The sequence below is a fragment of the Zootoca vivipara genome, chromosome 2 (assembly GCF_963506605.1).
Source record: "Zootoca vivipara chromosome 2, rZooViv1.1, whole genome shotgun sequence".
In the NCBI taxonomy this organism is placed as follows: domain Eukaryota; kingdom Metazoa; phylum Chordata; class Lepidosauria; order Squamata; family Lacertidae; genus Zootoca; species Zootoca vivipara.
The window spans coordinates 116,724,980-116,745,593 of record NC_083277.1 but is presented as its reverse complement, the minus strand read 5'-3'; the positions used below and the strand labels follow the sequence as shown (position 1 = coordinate 116,745,593).

The following is a 20,614-nucleotide window of genomic DNA, read 5'->3' as shown; positions in this document are numbered from 1 at the left end:
TTTTCATTCCTTGAGATGCTAGAGACCGTTCACTCATTCAGTAGGTATATCAGAAAATAATATTGTACAAGCTATTGCATATTTTAACAATATTATCATGTGTTATTGTTATTTTCAATTAGTCATACTCAGAATAGATCATTGAAATATTGGTCTGTTGATTTCAATAGGTCTATCCTGAGTATGACTTAATAATAATAATAATAATAATAATAATAATAATAATAATAATAAGTAATAAAGTTTTATTTATACCCTGCCCTTCCCAGCTTAAAAACCAGGCTCAGGGTGGCTAACAGCAAATACAAAACACTGATTAAAATGTGACTTAAAAACAGCATAGAAACAGCATAGAATATAACATAAATGTAGCATCAATGTCAATAAAATTCAAAAATCCAGGGATCTTTTTTTTGGGGGGGGGGAACCCCAGTCAGTAAACATCAAGTGATCACCAGGGCTTACTGGCCAAGTTACTAGGTCCAGCAAGGAGACCAGGAAAGAGCTTAAATGTGGGGTCCCAGAAGGGTTTCTTCATAAAAACGATAGGGAAAAGGGAATAGAGGATCAGGCTAATTCAAATTGAAGGCGAGGCAGAATAGCTCTGTCTTACAGGCCCTGCGGAAGGAGATCAACTCCTGCAGGGCCCTAGTCTGGTGGGACAGAGCATTCCACCAGGTCAGAGCCATCACTGAAAGTAGTACTAGTCATAGTCGTTATCGTCGTCTTTTAATGGTTGGCTCATCATTGTTTTATGTTTGCATTTTATTTATAAGCTGCTTTGTGCACATGCTTTGTTGGGGAAAATGTACGGTCTACACACACACACACACACACACACACACACGACATTAACATTAATGAATATGCCCTATTTATACTTACGGCACTTTTCATTTCAACAGCTATCAACGTTAGCTTTCCAACTTGTGCAGAAGAAAGGGGGCTGCCCCCAAAGTTGATGGGCATTTTGGAGTGTAAGTGCAGCATCTTGCGGTCAGTTACGTGAGGCGGGGCTTACTTGCCCCCTCCCAATATTTTATTCAAGTGGGCACCCCTGCCATTAACAATCTAAAAAACCAGAAACCAGGGAGAGTGAAAAATACAGTTTTGTAGGTTGTGCATTCTGGGCAATGACTAGTAGCTGTGTATATTTTATAGGCTCAATAAGCCACACTTTGCTTTTTTTAATTAAGCACAGCATTCCAAGCTCATAAATGCTGGAAACGTTCTGATCTCCCCATTATGAGACTGCCAAACCCAGTTCTCCAAAGAGATATAAAGGCCAAGCTCTTTTCAGAGTGAATCAGGCTGGTTTGTGTGAGCCCTTCCTGCAATTTTTTAACTCTCCTAGTTTCCGAACGCATTTAACTTCAGAAGCAATGTCTTCTCCACTGAGCCCTGGAAACGGACCCAGCAGCTTTACTTCCTGCTCAGCTGTCCTTCCGCCGATCGGGAGCAAAGACCGTATCAGCTCTCCCAGCCCTTCAAAGGGATTCAGCTCTGGGTTCAGGGCAGCCGGTTACTTTAGCAGCAGAAGTCTGGGTGGCATCAGCTCAAGAGGATCCAGAAGTTCCAGTGGGGGCTACCACTCTGCTAGATATGGATATGGCTATCGGGGAGTCGGCTATTCTGGCACTGGATTCAGTTACAGTCCTTATGGCTCATATGGGTTTAGGCGACCCATTGCCAGCGGAACTGGGACGCCCTTCATCACTCCTGTGACTTGCAATGAGTCTCTGTTGCAACCTCTCAACCTGCAAATCAACTCTGCGGCTCAAGCGATGAAATGCCAGGAGAAGAACGAGCTCCAGTGCCTGAACAGCAAATTTGCCTGTTTCATTGACAAGGTGAGTTAAGAGGTCAGCATTCAATGTGGCGGTCATCATTCAATGTGGTGTACTATGGTCCATGGGGTCACGAAGAGTCGGACACGACTAAACGACTAAACAACAACAAATTCAATGTGATGCTTTGACCATGTGTCTTTAAAGCCTGCTGTTCAATCATTTACATGCCATTTGCCTAAAAGCCCCTAAATTCCAACTGCATAAAAAAATACTAGAAAGCAAAATGAAATAGGAAAATATGAACTTGTGCAAGGAAATGTCAGAGATGGGAGACTTTGGCTCACCAGAGACAGATGCCAACTGCTTCCAATTCTCCTGTGAATGCAATGGCATCTTCAGGAGGGAACAGGCCCTTTCTCTGTCCCCCTCCCTTCCCAGCTGACACTAAACTGATCTGCATCTCTTGGACCAATGTGCAGATTGGAACTTTGCTGTCCACTGGCTTCAACACTTCCCAAGTGTTCCGATCCAGTTTTCTATGCAAAAAAAGTTTTGGGATACATTTAAAAATGTGTATTTTGTAAGAAAAGAATGTTTCGAGATGCATATTTGGAGAGAAAATGTTTTTTTAAATACATATTTAAATGTGGGTTTTCATGTGGCTGTTGTGGGGCAGGGGGAGCATGTGGAAAGAGGGCAGGGCAGACTTCTGGTTGAACACATGGAAAAGTGTCATAAACCATGAAGGGACTGGTTTGCCCATCCTTACTCACTTTGAGAGCACATGGACAACAACGGCTATTATATAGAAGAAGTATCTAGTGTGAGATTCTCTTGTACATATTCGGACTCCTCTCCTCTCCAGATTATCCTCTAAATTAGATAATCTTAGACTCTGGACCTAATGGCCTTGTCCTCTGCAACCCCTTTAGATGGCAACATGGAATACTTCACTTACTTTGAAATCTGGTAAGCCACCCCTGAGGCATTTGACAGCCCTCCTGGTCATTGTGTTACCAGGCAGCGACAGCCACAGCCCCCAGGGATCATAAGGAAGGAATAAAGACTCTGACAACATTATATGGAATTAAAATTAGGCCACAACTTTATTAAACTTCCAAATGTAGGAAGACCTTGGCTTAGGCCTTTGGCATTTATCCCAAAAAATAACACTGAGAGGCTGGCTAGTCCCTGTTTGCCAGTAAGTTTCCTGGGAATTGTAGCACCACACACGATCCCGCAAAGGGCACCCACAATGTAAAGTGTGTGTTCATTCTGCTGCATGGGCACTTTGGCCTCTGCCCTGAAGTCCTACCCTAGTGGCACCAGCTGCTCTCTTGGCTTCACTGGCAAGTTACTCAGTCATGTTCCAAACACATTTTGAAAGCTGGGGTTTTGAAAACAAAGAGGGGCAGTTGCATAAGGTTATGGGAGATACACTCAGTCCATGCAGGAGCTGGTACTGATAACCAAATAAGCTGAATGGTCTACCACCCTCTGCAAGAGAAGCACATTTTCAACTTACTTGTTTCGATGGCCAGTTCCTGGGGTGTGTGGAAACAGATTACCCTAGGAATCAAATGCAGAAAGGAGAAAAGGGGATGAAATGGGAAGGGCCACAGCTTACTGGTTGAGCATCTGCTTTGTGTGCAGAAGGTCCCAAATTCAATCTCCGGCATCTCCAAATGGGACTGGGAGCATCCCCTTCTTGAAACCCAGGAGCGTTAGTGGTGGTTAGTGTAAACAATACTAAGCTAGATGGACCAGGAGTCTGACTTAGCATAAGGCAGCTTCCCAAGTTCCTATAGCTTATTAGCAAAAGGTTTGGGAGTTTTCTTTTCTCTCTCTACTGTACTAGATTTTGGTCTGTTTAGAGTTTATTGGATTTGTGGCGCTGGAAACCATCAAGAATGACCTGTGCGCACCTTAAGCAACTTTTTCAGCATGCCAATACCAACAGAAAAATCCAGATTAGAAATTGTCCAGAAGAACAAGGGAGGAGAGCGGTGTAGCACTCATAGCGTGTTTGTGGGCTTCTAAGAGGTGTCTGGTTAGCCACTATGGACACAGGATGCTAAGCTGAATGGGCTTTCTATCTAATCAAGCAGTGGTCAGATAATTGTATGTGGTTGAAGACAAAGGGGGAATTCTGTTTGACCCAAGCATTAACAGTGTGAAAATCGCAGGTCATTGGTTCTGTATTTGTATGTAGATAGAGAATGCTGACCCAGGTGGCGCTGTGGGTTAAACCACAGAGTCTAGGGCTTGCTGATCAGAAGGTTGGTGGTTCAAATCCCTGCAACGGGGTGAGCTCCTGTTGTTCGGTCCCAGCTCCTGCCCACCTAGCAGTTCGAAAGCACATCAAAGTGCAAGTAGATAAATAGGGACCGCTCCGGCGGGAAGGTAAACAGTGTTTCCATGTGCTGCTCTGGTTTGCCAGAAGCGGCTTTGTCATGCTGGCCACATGACCTGGAAGCTATACGGCGGCTCCCTTGGCCAATAATGTGAGATGAGCACGCAACCCCAGAGTCGGTCACGACTGGACCTAATGGTCAAGGGTCCCTTTACCTTTACCTATTCACAGCATACAATAAAAACAGTTTTAAAAGAGCCAACAGTGAGTTCATTCAGTGTGGAATATTGTGTTGGTTTTCCTGATTATAATGCTAGTTCTTCTCTCATGTTTGCTAATGTTACTTTCACACTTCAGTGCCTGTTGCATTATGGATCTGTGGTCTCCCTCCCCCCTGCTTATATACCAGTGTGTTGAATTAAATCACCAGTGACACACTACTCTCCCACAATTTCTGCACATGTTTGATTTTGTCTCCCCATGATCCTTGCATGGAAACAGCTGTATGCTGGTATACTGCCCCAAATTCCACCACTTTCACAATTTTTCAGGTTAAGGGGCCTGCATAGGGATTCCACCCCACCCCCAAATTATGTCATAGAAATGACCCCTAAACATGAGTTATACTCCATTAGCTTTCCAGAAGCAGCTTTTACATCATGTGAATACTCAAGTATAATGTGGAAATTAACAGTTTGGGAAATGCCAGGGAATGAAATAAAACACTTCCAGCAGCAATTCAAAAACCTGCTGAAGCTAAACCACTCCTCTTTTGGGGGGGGCGGCAGCACATTTTTTTGCTGTTGTTGTTGAGAAAATTTGGGAGGGGAGTGAATTGATTTTGTGTAGACATGGAAAGGAAATTAATGTTTTGGGGCTTGAGTTATTAGAAGTTAATGTTTCGGGATTTGAATATCTTGATGGTTTAGTTTTGCAGAAGCTAGAAATTTGTGGTCTCAGTCAAATCACTTGTTCCTAAGTCTGACACATATGCCTTCCGAAGCAGAAATGGTTGTGGGGATCAAGTGAGGCTTGGGAATAAGCGCCCATATCTGCTTTGCATTCAGTTTGTTGTCTTGGGCAAGTCACATCTTGTCCAGTATCCTCCCTGAACTTGTGAGATGCTTTTGAGAAGCTTACTGCAAACACCACATGAAAGTAATAGCATTTCCCTGATTTGTCCTTAGCGCTTGATGTTCAGAGGTATACTGTCTCTCTGCATGGAAATTCCATTTCGCTGTCATGGCTAGGAAGAGAAGCTTCCATCCATGAGTGGAAGTGGGGCGGGACAGATAGGAGAAGATTGGGGTTACGTGGAGCCAATAGCAGGTGCAGGATGATGCCTTGGCAGATCAGGTGAAATCATAGCACTGCCCACTTTTTGGTGTGTTTTTTATATAATTTTTATTAAATTTTCTAATTTACATTTCAAAATATTCATTTAAACAACCTTAAATCAATGACTTCCATTCTTCTCTTTCTGTGGTTCATTTTGCATACCATACATCCTTGTTCTGAAGAAGTGTGCATGCACACGAAAGCTCATACCAAAATAAAAACTTAGTTGGTCTTTAAGGTGCTACTGAAGGAATTTTTTTATTTTACTTCGATCCAGACCAACACGGCTACCTACCTGTAACCAATACATCCTTGCGTATTTTACATGAACTAAACCATTCAGTAATCCATTGTTACATCTATCAAAACTTATTTACACTGTTGAATTTATCTTAATGCTACCACCGTTTTTAAATGAACACAATTTTCACCCATATATTCAGTATATATATATATATATTTCCAGTCTTCTTTAAACATACATTCTTCTTTTTCTCTTATTCTATATGTTAAATCTGCACTGCCCACTTTTTGAAAGCAGAGATGGGTGCTCTTTGTTTTCTCCCATAATGCTTGGTCACATACCCTAAGCATTTGCAACAATACAACTTTACTCATTGTAAAAGCACAATAAGCCTCTGATGTATTCTGTTCTGAGGAAACTACGGTAACCCTGTCAATGTTTATTTGAAATTTCCTTCTTTTCCTTCTTCCAGAGCACAAAATACTGTTCCTGGCACTAATGTTTACACTTATACATGTAGCAGAACGTGCATGGGAAATCAGACATAAGAAATAAAAATACAAAATGATTTTTTTCCCAGGATCACTCCATTAGCACGGCACTTGTTGGCTGCAGGCAGGAGGTAATGGATAGGCGTTCTGCACTTAAATGCCCCGTTTCTCTCTCAACTTAGAGATAGTGCTCTTTCAGTGTCAATCCCTGCTCCCCTCTACAAGGATATTCATCTGCCTTCCTTACAGGGTTGTTGTAATGGATACAGAGACAACATATGTAAGGATCTGTTGCAATGGCAGATACGATCATTAGTCCTCATGCAGAACTTTTCTGCAAAACTGATATGGGGGTTTCAGTCCGTGTGGATACATCCAAATCAGCTACATGGGGGAAAGGCGTGGCCCTCTATGTCACATGGTACAAAAAAAAGAGTGAAAATGATGCTCTCTGAAACAATAATCTTGGGGTGATGACATTTTTCAGCTCAAGGGCCACATTCCTTTCTTGGCAACTTTCTAGGGGTCACCTGTTAGTGAAGGTTAGAGCAAAAGTGGGCAGAGCAATGAATTTTTGTGCCATAGCCTGGTTTATTCATATCTCACACATCCCTCTCTATCCTCTGCCCGGCCAAGCAAGCAGCTTTATCAGAGTTCGAGAACATATTCCAGCTAGGCAAAAACATGCAAGGGAAGTGCAAAGAAAGGCTGGTGTGGCTCAGAATTGGATGTGACCTGGGGGACTGTCAAGGGCCAGATAGGGAACTCCAGAAGGTCACATGTGGTTCCCCCCCCCCCAAGGACATGGGAATCCTCATCCCCAATCTATGCCCTTATAGACATTCTGTATTGTATGGAGTGATGTATGGAAGGGAGAGCTGGACCATAAAGAAGGCTGATCACCGAAGAATTGATGCTATTGAATTATGGTGCTGGAGGAGACTCTTGGGAGTCCCAAAGATTGCAATAAGATCAAACCTATCCATTCTGAAGGAAATCAGCCCTGAGTGCTCACTGGAAGGACAGATCCTGAACCTGAGGCTCCAATACTTTGGCCACCTCATGAGGAGAGAAGACTCCCTGGAAAAGACCCTGATGTTGGGAAAGATTGAGGGCACAAGGAGAAGGGGACGACTGAGGATGAGATGGTTGGACAGTGTCCTCGAAGCTACAAACATGAGTCTGACCAAGCTGCAGGAGGCAGTGGAAAACAGGAGTGCCTGGCGTGCTCTGGTCCATGGGGTCACGAAGAGTCGGACACGACTAAATGACTAAACAACAACAACAACATTGTATGGAGGCAGATCAGCAGAAGCATTTCTCTGCATGTATATCTGCTTTCTCAAATGAAGTACATGTAGGACCTTCCTGTGTCTGTATCACAGTGCACATGGGGGACCAGCTCAAAGTGCATGGGGGTTTGGATGGTTGAGAACGTTCCAGCCAAGCATTATTTCTCCAGTTTAGTTTCTTACATAGCATGTGAATAAATAACATGATCAACCAACACACCACCCTTTTGTTTTCTTTTTAAAAAAGGTCTCCCTTAAGCTGCTTTTGCTCTCCATTCAGGTCCGGTTCCTGGAGCAGCACAACCTGATGCTGAAGACCAAGTGGGACTTCTTGAAGGAGAAGAAGCGCCAGAAAAGCCACATGGAGCCCCTGTTTAGCGAATACATCAGTAGGCTGAGGAAGGAGCTGGAGTGCCTGGAATGGGAGAGGAATCAGCTGAAGGTCGAAATGAACAATTGGAGAGAAAGCATGGAAGGGAACAAGAAGAGGTGACCTCCAGGGCTGGGTTCTACATTTTTCTTCTAAGTGGCCTGGTCTGAGGTGGGTCGCAACAGCAGCATGGCTGAATAACAGGGTTATTCTCTGCGGGTTAGCCATAGCATCAGGCCCACCATGTTGTCCTCAATGGAGTGGTAAATCTGGGTTCTAGGTAGTTAACAAAGGGTGCTGGGAACTGTACCTCTGTGATGGTTGATTCTTTGTGGGAAGCCGTGTGGTGTGAGTTGCACTGCTTGGCAGCAGGTGAGTGTTGGCAGGATTGCATGCTCACATTGAGAACCCTTCGACTTTTTCAGACCTAGCACCCACCAATAATAATAATAATAATAATAATAATAATAATAATAATAATTTATTATTTATACCCCGCCCATCTGGCCGGGTTTCCCCAGCCACTCTGGGTGGCTTCCAACAAAACATTAAAATACAGAAATCAAACATTAAAAGCTTCCCTAAACAGGGCTGCCTTGAGATGCCTTCTAAAGGTCTGGTAATTGTTGTTCTCTTTGACCTCTGGTGGGAGGGCATTCTACAGGGTGGGTTCCACTACCGAGAAGGCCCTCTGCCTGGTTCCCTGTAACTTGGCTTCTCGTAGCGAGGGAACCACCAGAAGACCCTCGGCGCTGGACCTCAGTGTCCGGGCAGAGCGATGGAGGTGGAGACGCTCCTTCAGGTATACTGGACCGAGTCCGTTTAGGGCTTTAAAGGTCAACACCAACACTTTGAATTGTGCTCGGAAACATACTGGGAGCCAATGTAGGTCTTTCAGGACCGGTGTTATGTGGTCTCGGCGGCCGCTCCCAGTCACCAATCTAGCTGCCGCATTCTGGGTTAGTTGTGCCAATAGATATTTGTATGGTGGCTGTGCTGCTGTTGCAACCCACATCAGACCAGGCCACAACCTGGTAGTGGGTCATGATGACCAATGGCCTAAACCTCTGTCTGGCATTCATTCATTCATTTCCCACTTTTCACCAACTGGCTGCATGATCAAAACTTGCTCATTTTCTATATGCAGGGACCTTTGTGTGATGGGGGCACCTTGAGTCATGTGAACCATGGGGCCTGTGCCTGGAATATGAACAACAGGACCTGCCCTGCATTTTGCTGCCCGATGCAAAGGAATGATGGTGGCTTCCCAACACCACCACCATTCTGTGTACACAAACCAGCCAGCCAGGCAGTTGAATCTTATTTCAACATTGGTGATGGGACAGTTGGCTAGCTTAGATAGTGCAGGGCAGATCACACAAATCTCACTGCTCTGTCTTCCAACAACATGTTGCCACTCCTTGCCATTGCCACCATTCTGCCTAAAGTTAGGGCCAGATTTGATTAGGAAGTGATCCAGCCTACCCATAAGTGGACTATTTCTATGAGACCCCAAGCCTTAACAAGTCACTATCGGGCTAGTCATTTGAGGACATAATGACCTTCTATTTAGAAAGGCCTTCCTTTCTTTGTGGTTCGACGTGGTGATATTAATTATTAGTCACTAATGCACAAAGTCTGTCTTTATAACCTCCCCAGGTTTGAGGAAGAATGCAGTCGAAGGACCTGTGCTGAAAATGAATATGTTGCAATTAAAAAGGCAAGTGATGGGCCATATTTCTGCTTAAGACCTTGAGAGAATTATTGGTGGTTTGTTGGTATGGTATCAGAATGGATCAAATGTAGAGAAGAAGTATCACGAGAATATGATCACTTTATTCTGGAGGACCAATGCAGTGTAGTGACTTGACCAAAGGAGATTAATCGGTGGCCTTCCATGTGACGAGCGACTACAATTTCCATCATCTTTCTCCATTGCCCATGCTGACTGGGGCTGATGGTAGCTGGAGACCAGCAACATCTGAAAGGCCTTAGGTTCTCCTTCCCTGATCTAGGTGAAGACTCAAGAGACCTGACTTGAAACACTTCAAGCAAATCAGTATTTATTTATGTTTTATTGATTTTTAATAATGTCTTCATGGATGCCTTTGCTGATTTTATTATAGCTTTGCATGTTGTATACCAGCTAGATAAACCTTTTAAGGAAGTGCAAATTATTCATAAATGTCCTGAACACAACCAGAACAATGAGGATAAGCAACTGGATTTTTAATTCTTTATTGAGAAAGCACTCGGTTACATCAGTTTCTAACATGCAAGTGATGTACAACAACTAGCTGTCTAGGCAACCCAGATAGTAGGAGCTGTGATGAAACACTGCTTCAGCACTGTACCTTTTTACCTTCTCCTAGGAAGTGGATTGTGTCTTCATGGACAAGTCACAGAAAGAAGCAAAGGTGGAAACTTTAATGCAAGACATCTGCTTTTACAGAAATACATTTGAAGAGGTAACAAGGAATGTTTATATTTGATCATGCTGCTTGGTTGTCATCACAAAATGGTTCCCATGGTCCCATCTGGAAGGTCATAGGCTCCCCGCCCCTCTTATTTAAGATGAAGTCTGTCATCCTAAGACCCCCTGAAATGAGTGGAAATAAATGTACCCTTCTTGACTTGTACAGCTCAACTCATATGTACACAGGTACAGAGTGTCATTGTCACACCAAAATGTACACCTCAACTATTTGTATACAGAGGCACTCAGATTGTAGTTGAATATTATGTGTGAACACCACTTTAAGTAGACATAAACATGTTTAAAGTCTAGGTACAAGCATCTCTTTTTTAGACTTTTAAAAAAACTTAGCCCAAGTAAAACAATTTACTATCCAACTCAGGATTGTGGCATTTTAATAATAAAAAAAGGAAATTCAACAGCCGCAGGCTGAATGTGTTCTGTGTAATTCGTAGGAAATATGTGAGTTGCAGTCATGCATCTCAGACACTTGTGTCACAGTGAAAATGGACAACAGCCGAGGCCTAGATGTGGGCTGCATCATTGAAGAGTTCCACCGTCGGTACGAAGACATTGCCTCCCGGAGTCGAGCTGAGGCTGAGGCTTGGTGCCAGTGCCAGGTTCATTGATCTTGAAGATCTCCATTGTGTGTGTGTGTGTGTGTGTGTGTGTGTGTGTGTGTGTGTACCCCATGCTAGCCATTATGACTATGCTCCACCTAAATAGCTGGAGGCGGCAATGCTTCTCAATACCAGTTGCTGGAAAACATAGGAGAGGGAGAGTACTCTTGTGATCAAATCCTGCTTGTAGGTTTCCCAAAGGCTTCTGGTTGGCCACTGTGATGACAGGATGATGCTGGACTAGATGGGCCAGCTCCTCCTCCTCCTCCTCCTCCTCCTCCTCCTCCTCCTCCTCCTCCTCCTCCTCCTCCTCCTCCTCCTCCTGGTTGTTTGTTGCATTTATATCCCTCCCTTTTCTCCAAGGTCTTCCCCACAATAACTCTGTGAGGTAGGTTAGGCAGATAGTCAGTGACTGGCCTGAGGTCACCCGATGAGCTTCATAGTTGAGTGGAGATTTGAACCTTAGCCACCCAGGTCCTAGTCTGACACTTTAACCACTACACCACATTGGTGTGTTAGTCACCTAGCGACAATAGTTTTCTGGGTGATAGACAAAATAAGGCTGGAATCACCTGGTATGCATGCCATGGGATGACCACCTAAAACAGCTCCCCTGTGTCAACTTCTCCTCATTGGCTCCATAATGCAGGCCAGCCTTCCTCAGCCTGGTGCCCATCAGATATTGTTGGACCCCAACTCCCTTCAACCTGAGCCATGTGGTCAATGGTCAGGGACGATGGGAGCTGTAGTCGCAGCAACATCTACAGGGCCTCAGGTTGGAGGAAGCTGGGTGTAGAGGAACGCTTGCCTGTGATAGGCTGCATCTATAGCTCAGTGAGAGAGTATGTGTTTGGCAAGCAGGTTCAACTTATCCGTATGGGTTTCAGATGTATTGGCATTTTGCTCAGCCACATCACTTCCCTCCTTGCAGTACCAGGAGCTGAGGACAACGGCTGCCAAACACTGTGACAATCTACGCGATGTCAAGGATGAACTTGGTGAGCTGACTCGGTTGGTTCACCGAATGCAGGCTGAAATCTCAAATGTCAAATCCCAGGTGAGAATGACCAGTGGAGCTTGGCTGCATCAAGAACACCACTATTGTTGAGGAGTGTCATAATGGTGATGGAACTAATATTAACACTTCTGAATGCCTTGTGGCTGATTAACACATTGTCATCTTAACAGGGCCAGTGCATCCATTTAGGCGAACTAGGCAGTCACCTAGAGTGCGTAAATGGAGGGGGCGCTGGCCAGCCTGCCCCGCAAAACCCCCGCGCCACCGCCGCCCTCCCACAGCGCGCGCGCTCCTCCCGCCTATGGAGGGGACGCTGTGAGCTCCTCAGCGGCTGCAGAGAGCGAGCGGTGGCGGCAGCACCCGTAGCTGAAGCCTTCAACTATGGGCGCTGCTGCTGCCGCTGCTGCCCGCTCGCTGCAGCCGCTGCTGACAAGTTCACAGCATGCCCTTCATAGGCGGGAGGAGCGCGAGCCAAAAGAAGACCTCAGCGGCTGTAGCGAGCGAGCGGCGGCGGTAGCAGCAGCGCCCATAGCCGAAGGCTTCAGCTATGGGCGCTGCTGCTGCCTCCGCCGCTCGCTCGCTGCAGCCGCCGCTGAGGATCTCACAGCATGCCCTCCATAGGCGGGAGGAGCAGAAACCAAAAGAAGAGCTCAGCGCCCTCCCGCCTATGGAGGGGACACTGTGAGATCCTCAGCGGCTGCAGCAAGCGAGCGGCGGCGGCAGCACCCATAGCTGAAGGCTTCAGCTATGGGCACTGCCGCCGCGGGAGGGCACTGAGGGGGGGCACTGAGCTCTTCTTTTGGCTTGCGCTCCTCCCGCCTATGGAGGGAACGTAGGGGCATCAGCAATGCGTCATGACGTGTGACACATGCGTCATGACGCATGAGCCGGGGGCGCCAAAAGGTGTTTTGCCTAGGGCGCAAAAAGCCCTAGCACCGGCCCTGCATCTTAAGAAGGGGATATGTTATTGAAGACCCATTCTGCCTATGTTGGAAGAAGAGATAAGGTTATGTGCAATCCTTAGTGAGTTGAATGTGTGCTCCAAAATATGCAGATGAGAACTATCTTGTTCCCTTTGATGTCCATTGGGTGGTACCTAACGAACACATCACCTAAGTGCAAGGAGTTCCATTCTGCAATGGGACTCCCCCCTCTTCCCTCCCTCTTTGCCCCCTGAATCTGTGCCACTGGACCTGAGTGTGGAGTGGGCAAGGGAAAAGTTGCACCCAGTGACCTCCAGTATGTGGTGCACCAGTCCTGTGCAGGTTTCTGGTGCTTCCCAACTTCCAGAAGGTGAATCTTGTGCATGGTATGAGATGCACATAACTGACTTGCTGCAAGCCTGGGGAACAGCCGCTCACAAGCTGTCAATGACTTTTCTCATGCCACCACCCATCTGATAGTCATGTGAAAACAAATGGAGAATGGAGATCCCCAAACTGCGGCCCTCCAGATGTTTTGGCCTACAACTCCCATGATCCCTAGCTAACAGGACCAGTGGTCGGGGAAGATGGGAATTGTAGTCCAAAACATCTGGAGGGCCGAAGTTTGGGAAAGCCTTTCTTAGACTGTGTTCATGCTACGACACTTTGTTGTTGTGTGCACTTTTCTTTGTCTCTCGCCTTCCCTCTGTGTGTTCTGTGCTGACAGCGCTGCAAACTGGAAGAGGAGGTAGCTGGAGCTGAGGAACGTGGGGAGATGGCGCTGAAGGATGCCAAATGCAAACTGGCAGGTCTGGAGGAGGCCTTGCACAAAGCCAAGCAGGACATGGCTTGCCAGCTACGGGAATATCAGGCACTGATGAACCTCAAATTGGCCCTGGATATTGAGATTGCCACCTACAGGAAACTGCTGGAAGGAGAGGAGTTCAGGTGAGACACTTCTGGACCCATTTGAAAGTCTATTTTAGAAAAGCTCCTCCAGAACAGCAAAGGTCAAAGTTTCACCACAATATTAGGTATGGATTGCTCAGTCTAGTTCCAAGTCATGTTACTTTCACATTAGTTCATTCCTTGTGTACATTTGTTGATTTGTATAGTACAAATGAACCTATGGTATACACAGGTTTGCAAATTGTACGGTTGCTGAATGTAACACGTGAGTATGATATGTATGTGATAAATAGGTTTAGAAATATGAGAAACTGAGAAATAGGTTTAGGATAGCTAAATAGAAATAGTATGTCTAGCTAGATGGTTGGGCGGCTTGCTGCCTCTGTTCCTCATCTCCATTTTGGAGCCTCTCGGTGGCAGGGGGGGTTCTGGGGGGAGGGGGGAAGTAGGGAGAAGTCTGATTATAAAATGGACCACCTTTGGCTGTCCGTTCACTCTGGGACCTTCTCATGGCACGAGGAGGCCTGGGGATGGGGGGGGGGTAGGTAGGAAAAGGTGGACAATAAGTTAAAAAGAAAAAAGAGAAGAATGTTTTAGAAATATGAATAGCTTAAAATAAGAATTGGTGTAGATGATAATGGATGAAATTTGGATATATGAAAACTACTAAGGATAAAAGTAATTTTAAATGAAAATCAGAAGGGTGGGATTTGAGGAAGCAAAATATGAGGTTAAGAAATACTGATATGTTTGTTTGTACTTTGTTTAAATGTTTTTAATGTATTTGTTCTGTATTGTTTTTGATTTTCTTGTATGTCTTTTTATAAAATTTTGAAAAAAATAGGATATGCCCCAGAATCCCCAGAATCCTTTGCAATGTACAGAAGTTCCATAGCGTAGATGCAGAAGTTCCTTGACATTTATTCATCTGCAAAGTGCTTCGTAAAAAGTATAGAAGCAAATACAACAAAGTATATACGTTCTGTGTGCATTTTTCCTGTGAGCAAGTGACCAGAATAAAGGACCCTTCCAGTAGCACCTTAGAGACCAACTAAGTTTGTCATAGGTATGAGCTTTCGTGTGCATGCACACTTCTTCAGATACACTGGAACAGAAGTCACAAGACCCTTATGTATAGACAGAGGGTGGGGGGTGGGGTGATGGCAATGGGTGATGGGCTGATAGGAGTGGCAAACCTGTTGATGACTGTTAACGACTGTTAATGACTGCAAGCTCATACCTATGACAAACTTAGTTGGTCTCTAAGGTGCTAACTGCGTCAGACCAACACGGCTACCTACCTGTAACCAGAATAAAGGAGGGGAGAATGAGTGCAAAGTGACCTTGTGCCAAGCCAGGTTATCATATTATTTTTCTTACATGCTTAAAAAAAAATCAGCATATTGAGAAAATTTAACGCAGGAGGATTTACTCACCATTTTTACAAGCTAGAATATTTTCTGATAAACGTGCCCCCAGGTGGTGACAGGTAGCATTCACATCATGAAGGACCTGCTAGTTTGACTTTTCCCAGGCTTTTTCCCACCCACACTTGGGTGGTGACTTTCTCATTGAGCTCCCATTGCTCTGTCCCAGCTTCTGCCAACCTAGCAGTTCGAAAGCATGCCAGTGCAAGTAGATAAATAGGTGGGAAGGTAAATGGTGTATCTGCACTCTGGTTTCCGTCACTGTGTTCCATTGTGCCAGAAATGGTTTAGTCCTGCTGGCCACATGACTGGAAAGCTGTCTGTGGACAAACGCCAGCTCCCTCGGCCTGAAAGCGAGATGAGCGCTGCAACCGCATAGTCGCCTTTTACTGGATTTAACAGTCCAGGGATCCTTTACCGTTTACCTTTCCTCATTGAGAATTTACTGCTGTGGGTGCTGTTTAATGCCGGCCTTGGCCAAGTAGTGGGTTTTTTTTGTATGTTGTCCCCCTATCTGGATCATTTGGATTGCTTCTTTAAAGGGCCATACCCAGACAGACAGACAGACAGATGGATAGGCACGCACACACACACACACACACACACACACACAGAGAGAGAGAGAGAGAGAGAGAGAGAGAGAGAGAGAGAGAGAGAGAGATATGCACATATACATGCACAACCTTTTTCTAGCTATGAAATTGTTGGTGAATTAGGCCTAATATTCAGCTAATGAGATATTTCAATCTATTTAATTCCTTCTAGGATGGGCGATGGAGAATGTGCTGTGAATATCTGTAAGTACAGAAAGGCCATTGCTAATTTAATTCATTTCTTTCTGTTTTTGGTGGACCCTTTCTATGTATCTCATCATGTGGTCCCTTCCTCCCCTTTCCCTCCACAGCTGTGCAGAGGAGCCAGGGCGCAGTTGTGTGCAATCCTGACCACCACTGTGGACCTGGAAGAGGTGGACACATTATGACAAATGGAAGAGATACCTGCAGCCCTGCAGGTTTCAAAAGAGGCATGGCTCCCTGTGGAGATGTGGGTCTCCCATGTGGAGACAGCCATGCCCCTCCTCCTGAAGGATTTAGCACCCAGAGTGTGAAGAGCTCCAACGTTAAACATGTAGCAGCAGCTTCTCCTTGCGCATCAAGAGGTTAAATCTAGACTTAGAGTTTCTGTATGCCTGAAGTTGTTGATTCAGCATTTGTACCTTGACTCAGCAATTCTTGTACTTTTCAGGACAATCCTTGGGGACAGCTCCGTCCACCTTTATTTGCTCCCTAATCTTATGTCACTTTCAATTCACAGTGAATTCTGAGTATCAACCAACTTCTGCATAACCAGGATAAAGACTGTTACTATTTGTGTGGTCCCTTATTCTAAGATCAAATGGAGGTAAGGCAGGAGCCCCCATGAGCTTTCCTCCAGCTCCAGTTAAACCCCTTGATCACCTAAAACACTGATTTTAAGAGGATGTTGTCATTTCAGGGTAACTGATTACGAAAGCAAGTTCCAATGGCTACAGTGAAAGGGAAGGTTTATTTCATTTGGTAATGCTGTGTATTCTGATGATTAAAAAAAATAAGTACATAGCTTCCTGCTGAAAATGTTGTGTTAAAAGTCTATTTCTTACCTGCAAATACCCAGACTTTTGTGCCCTTTCTTGCTTCTCTCCTTCGGTTTTGTCCTGGGAAATTGCTTGTTTAGACAAACTTTGGGTGCTTCCAGACAGGGACTTAATACTGTAAATGATCATATATATGTATCTCAAATGGGTCATAGGTTAGCTTTTTTAAAAAAAACTTGCTGTATTTTCCCTGGAAGGGAGGTGGGGATATGGACTGATATTTTGATTCCAGCAATGCCTTGTTGATGCTACAAAACATTTTATGGCCCTTCCTTATTGCTTGTCCAGCAGTAGTTAAATACATACTGCACCTGCAGTTTGATGCCATGGTTAATAGCCAGAGACATCTATCTTCTAGGAATTTCTCTCGGGCTGCACTTCCTCTACACACTTACCTTGGCAGGGACTGGGAGTAAGCCTCAAATAATTCAGTGGGGCTTGATTCTGAGTAGACATGCACAGAATTGCATTGCCAGCCCTTTTTAAATGCCTGATCTAGGCACTGGATTGCACAAAGCTGTGTGTCCACGCAAGCCAAGAATGTGTAACCAAAACCGGTTTGCAAAAGAAGACAAAGTGCTTTCTGTGAATGATAGAGGTGAAGGTATTCAGACAGCCTAAATAAAGATGAATACACCAGTCTTTGGTGAATGAGAAAGGGGTTGCTTTTCAGCTGCTTGTGTATCTGCCAAATTATATCTCAGTGACAGAGCTTTAGCACTGCATGACTGCTAGCAGAGAATAGCCAACAAGAAAGTGGAAGCTGTTTCAGGCTGGGGCATGCCTTTTACCCTCTGGTGGGTTGCTTTTTAAAAAATGTGAACCTCTGCTTTTGTGTGTGTGTGCATGTGAACTTCTGTTTTAAATAAATCAATTCAGCTAAGCAATGACTCCAGTCTGACTAGCTTTAACCATGCAGCAGAGAATGAATGCTATGGTTGAGCTACATTATGGGTAGCATTTTTCAGTTTTAAGACTGTTTGATAATCTACGGGCAGCTGGTTCCCATATGCACTTTTGTTATTTGATTGAATGATTATTTGCAAAAAGCATCATCTTAATGACATTGCTTTCTAGTGGACTTTGTTTATGGCTCCACTGCCAAGCATCATGCTGGGTAATTCCAAGATGCACACATGCATATATTATCCAAGCTTGTGATGACCCTGGTCTACTCTCTCCATGTCCATTCCAATGTGGTGTTCCTCATTCATTGATTGGGTTCATCCCTCCCTCACTTGTGTCCTCTGTTTGCGCCATCCACCCCACCACTCCCTGGTGATGGAAACAGCTTGGCACTGATACTGAGAAGGGTGTGTTTTTATCTCTGAACTGCAGGGTCATCAAGATGGGAAGGCTTTACAACCATTCAAATGCTATCCTATACATAGCTTCAGGGCCACCCAGGAGGTAACGAGAGGTGACCACCTCAGGTGGCCAGATCCATAGGTCCTGATGTAGATCTGCATTCCCCTCTTGTTCCTGATGTAGATCTTCACTTACCCTTTCTTCTTTGGGGGAGGTGGGGGGGTGTCATTTTGTACCAAAATGTTTTGGGCCAGCCCTGCATAGCTAAAACTTATCCCACAGCCTACAGCCATGTACATAATGTAAAATATTAGGTTGGTATACTCAGCAAGTGGACAACATTGCATCATGTCATTCCAACTAGGGTAGCTTCAGTTACCACCTCTTCAGATGGCCCATCCCCACAGTGGAATCACTACTACTTTGAAACCAACCCCCAAACATGACCCAGTTTCAAATGACTTGTGTTGCATGTGTAACAACAGCAGAGCTAATCAAACTTCCTCTCCATCTTCCTGGGACAATCCTGAACAACCTTGGGACCATGGGGATGGATTGGGAAGGAGAAGATTGGGGTTTTTTTCCCTCTCCCTGCCATGGTCCTGATAAAAATCACTTTTCAGAAGCTCTTCTCTGTAATTCAAGGGAAGCTCCTATTGGTCTCAAAGGACTAGGAAATGTTCCTTGGAATGCAAACTGTACCCTTGGATTGGCTATTCTTGTCAGAATTGTAGAAGGAAGAAAGTTAACTCTTCCCCTTCTCCATCCCCACCAACCATAGCCTGCTCAGACTTTCCCGAGGTTGCTTGCTGTTTACGTAACAAAAAGTGAACTCCTTATTTGCATTCACACACTGAATGTCATGTCTTGTTTGGCCGGCCCCTTGACCCTTCGTTGCTACCCGGTACTGCTTGTGTCCTCATTAGGCTAGATTGTAAGGAGATGCAATTGCACAGGCAAGCACAAGGGTGAATTCATGCAATCTCACATGCATGTCCTAAGCACTAGGTCCAGCTTTTTACATGAGTAATAGCAATCTGGAGTGAAGATAGAGCAAAGGTAGCAGATGGGTATGGCTGCTGGTGCCATCTATGCCTGGAGTAGCTAATATGATGTCCTTCAGTTGTTTGTGTGACTCCTGTCAGCCCCAGGCAGCCTGGCCAATGGTCAAGGATGATGGGAGCTGGAGACTGGCAACCTCTGAAGTGCTCCATGTGCACTACATTAGGCCATGTCCCATGTAGTGGGACCCAGGTGGCGCTGTGGTTAAACCACTGAGCCTAGGGCTTGCTGATCAGAAGGTCGGCGGTTCGAATCCCTGTGACGGGGTGAGCTCCCGTTGCTTGGTCCCAGCACCTGCCAACCTAGCAGTTCGAAAGCACGTCAAAATGCAAGTAGATAAATAGGAACCGCTACAGCGGGAAGGTAAACAGTGTTTCCATGTGCTGCTCTGGTTTGCCAGAAGCGGCTTTGTCATGCTGGCCACATGACCTGGAAGCTATACGCTGGCTCCCTCGGCCAATAATGCGAGATGAGCGCGCAACCCCAGAGTCGGTCACGACTGGACCTAATGGTCAGGGGTCCCTTTACCTTTTAATGTGATGCCAGCAGCAGCCATATGTACCATATATTTGGGGGAATTTGCAAGTGAAACAGCTGGAAAGAATCCCAACCAGCCTGGCCAAGGTTCAAATAATTATTCTTCAGAAACATCTTGAGGACCAGATATTCCCATCCCTGAGCCAAAGAGGTGGGGTGGGGAGCTTGTATACTCCTCCCTAGTAACCATTGCATTTTTCGAGTAAAAAGGTAAAGGGGCCCCTGACCATCAGGTCCAGTCGTGTCCGACTCTGGGGTTGCGGCGCTCATCTCGCTCTATAGGCTGAGGGAGTCGGCATTTGTCCGCAGACAGCTTCCGGGTCATGTGGAAACGCCGTTTACCTTCCCGCCAGAGCGGTCCCTATTTATCTACTTGCACTTTGATGTGCTTTCGAACTGCTAGGTGGACAGGAGCTGGGACCGAGCAACGGGAGCTCACCCCGTTGCCGGGATTCGAACCGCCAACCTTCTGATCAGCAAGCCCTAGACTCTGTGGTTTAACCCACAGTGCCACCTGGGTCCCTATTTTTCAAGTACACGCACACACGCACACACACACAAAAATCTAACAGAAACCCAATTCTGATTGTGTGGGCACCTTTTGGACTGCCCTGAGAAGTAAATGATAGGCTATATAGATTTTTATGGTGAAGGTGTCATATCACAATTGCAATTCAATGGGAGAAGTTAATGTCTTGAAATTGTGCAAGTATCCTTGCAAAACATTAAGTAGGGCAGTATCATTTGCAACATCTACACCTCTAGCCATCATTAGCAACTTGCTTGCTAGCCCAGCAGTACTAAATATCCGTGATGTATGAAG

At 45.3% G+C, this 20,614-nt stretch overlaps 1 protein-coding gene across 1 annotated transcript; it reads left to right on the top strand.

Moving 5' to 3' along the window:
- The first annotated feature begins 1,784 nt into the window (after window positions 1-1,784).
- LOC118077424 (keratin, type II cuticular Hb2-like) lies at window positions 1,785-13,867 on the top strand. Its single transcript, XM_035101045.2, has 7 exons — window positions 1,785-1,850; window positions 7,789-7,997; window positions 9,538-9,598; window positions 10,251-10,346; window positions 10,810-10,974; window positions 11,906-12,031; window positions 13,643-13,867. Exons 1-7 carry the CDS (start codon window positions 1,785-1,787, stop codon window positions 13,865-13,867), a joined length of 948 nt encoding a protein of 315 aa, XP_034956936.2.
- Window positions 13,868-20,614: the final 6,747 nt, after the last annotated feature.

What these genes read in the sequence shown, in the direction of transcription:
- LOC118077424 (XM_035101045.2), top strand. Translation starts at nt 1,785, where the DNA reads ATGAAATGCCAGGAGAAGAACGAGCTCCAGTGCCTGAACAGCAAATTT. An exon ending in TTGCCTGTTTCATTGACAAG is followed by an intron (nt 1,851 to 7,788) that starts GTGAGTTAAGAG and finishes CTCTCCATTCAG; the next exon opens with GTCCGGTTCCTGGAGCAGCA. An exon ending in ACAGAAATACATTTGAAGAG is followed by an intron (nt 10,347 to 10,809) that starts GTAACAAGGAAT and finishes TGTAATTCGTAG; the next exon opens with GAAATATGTGAGTTGCAGTC.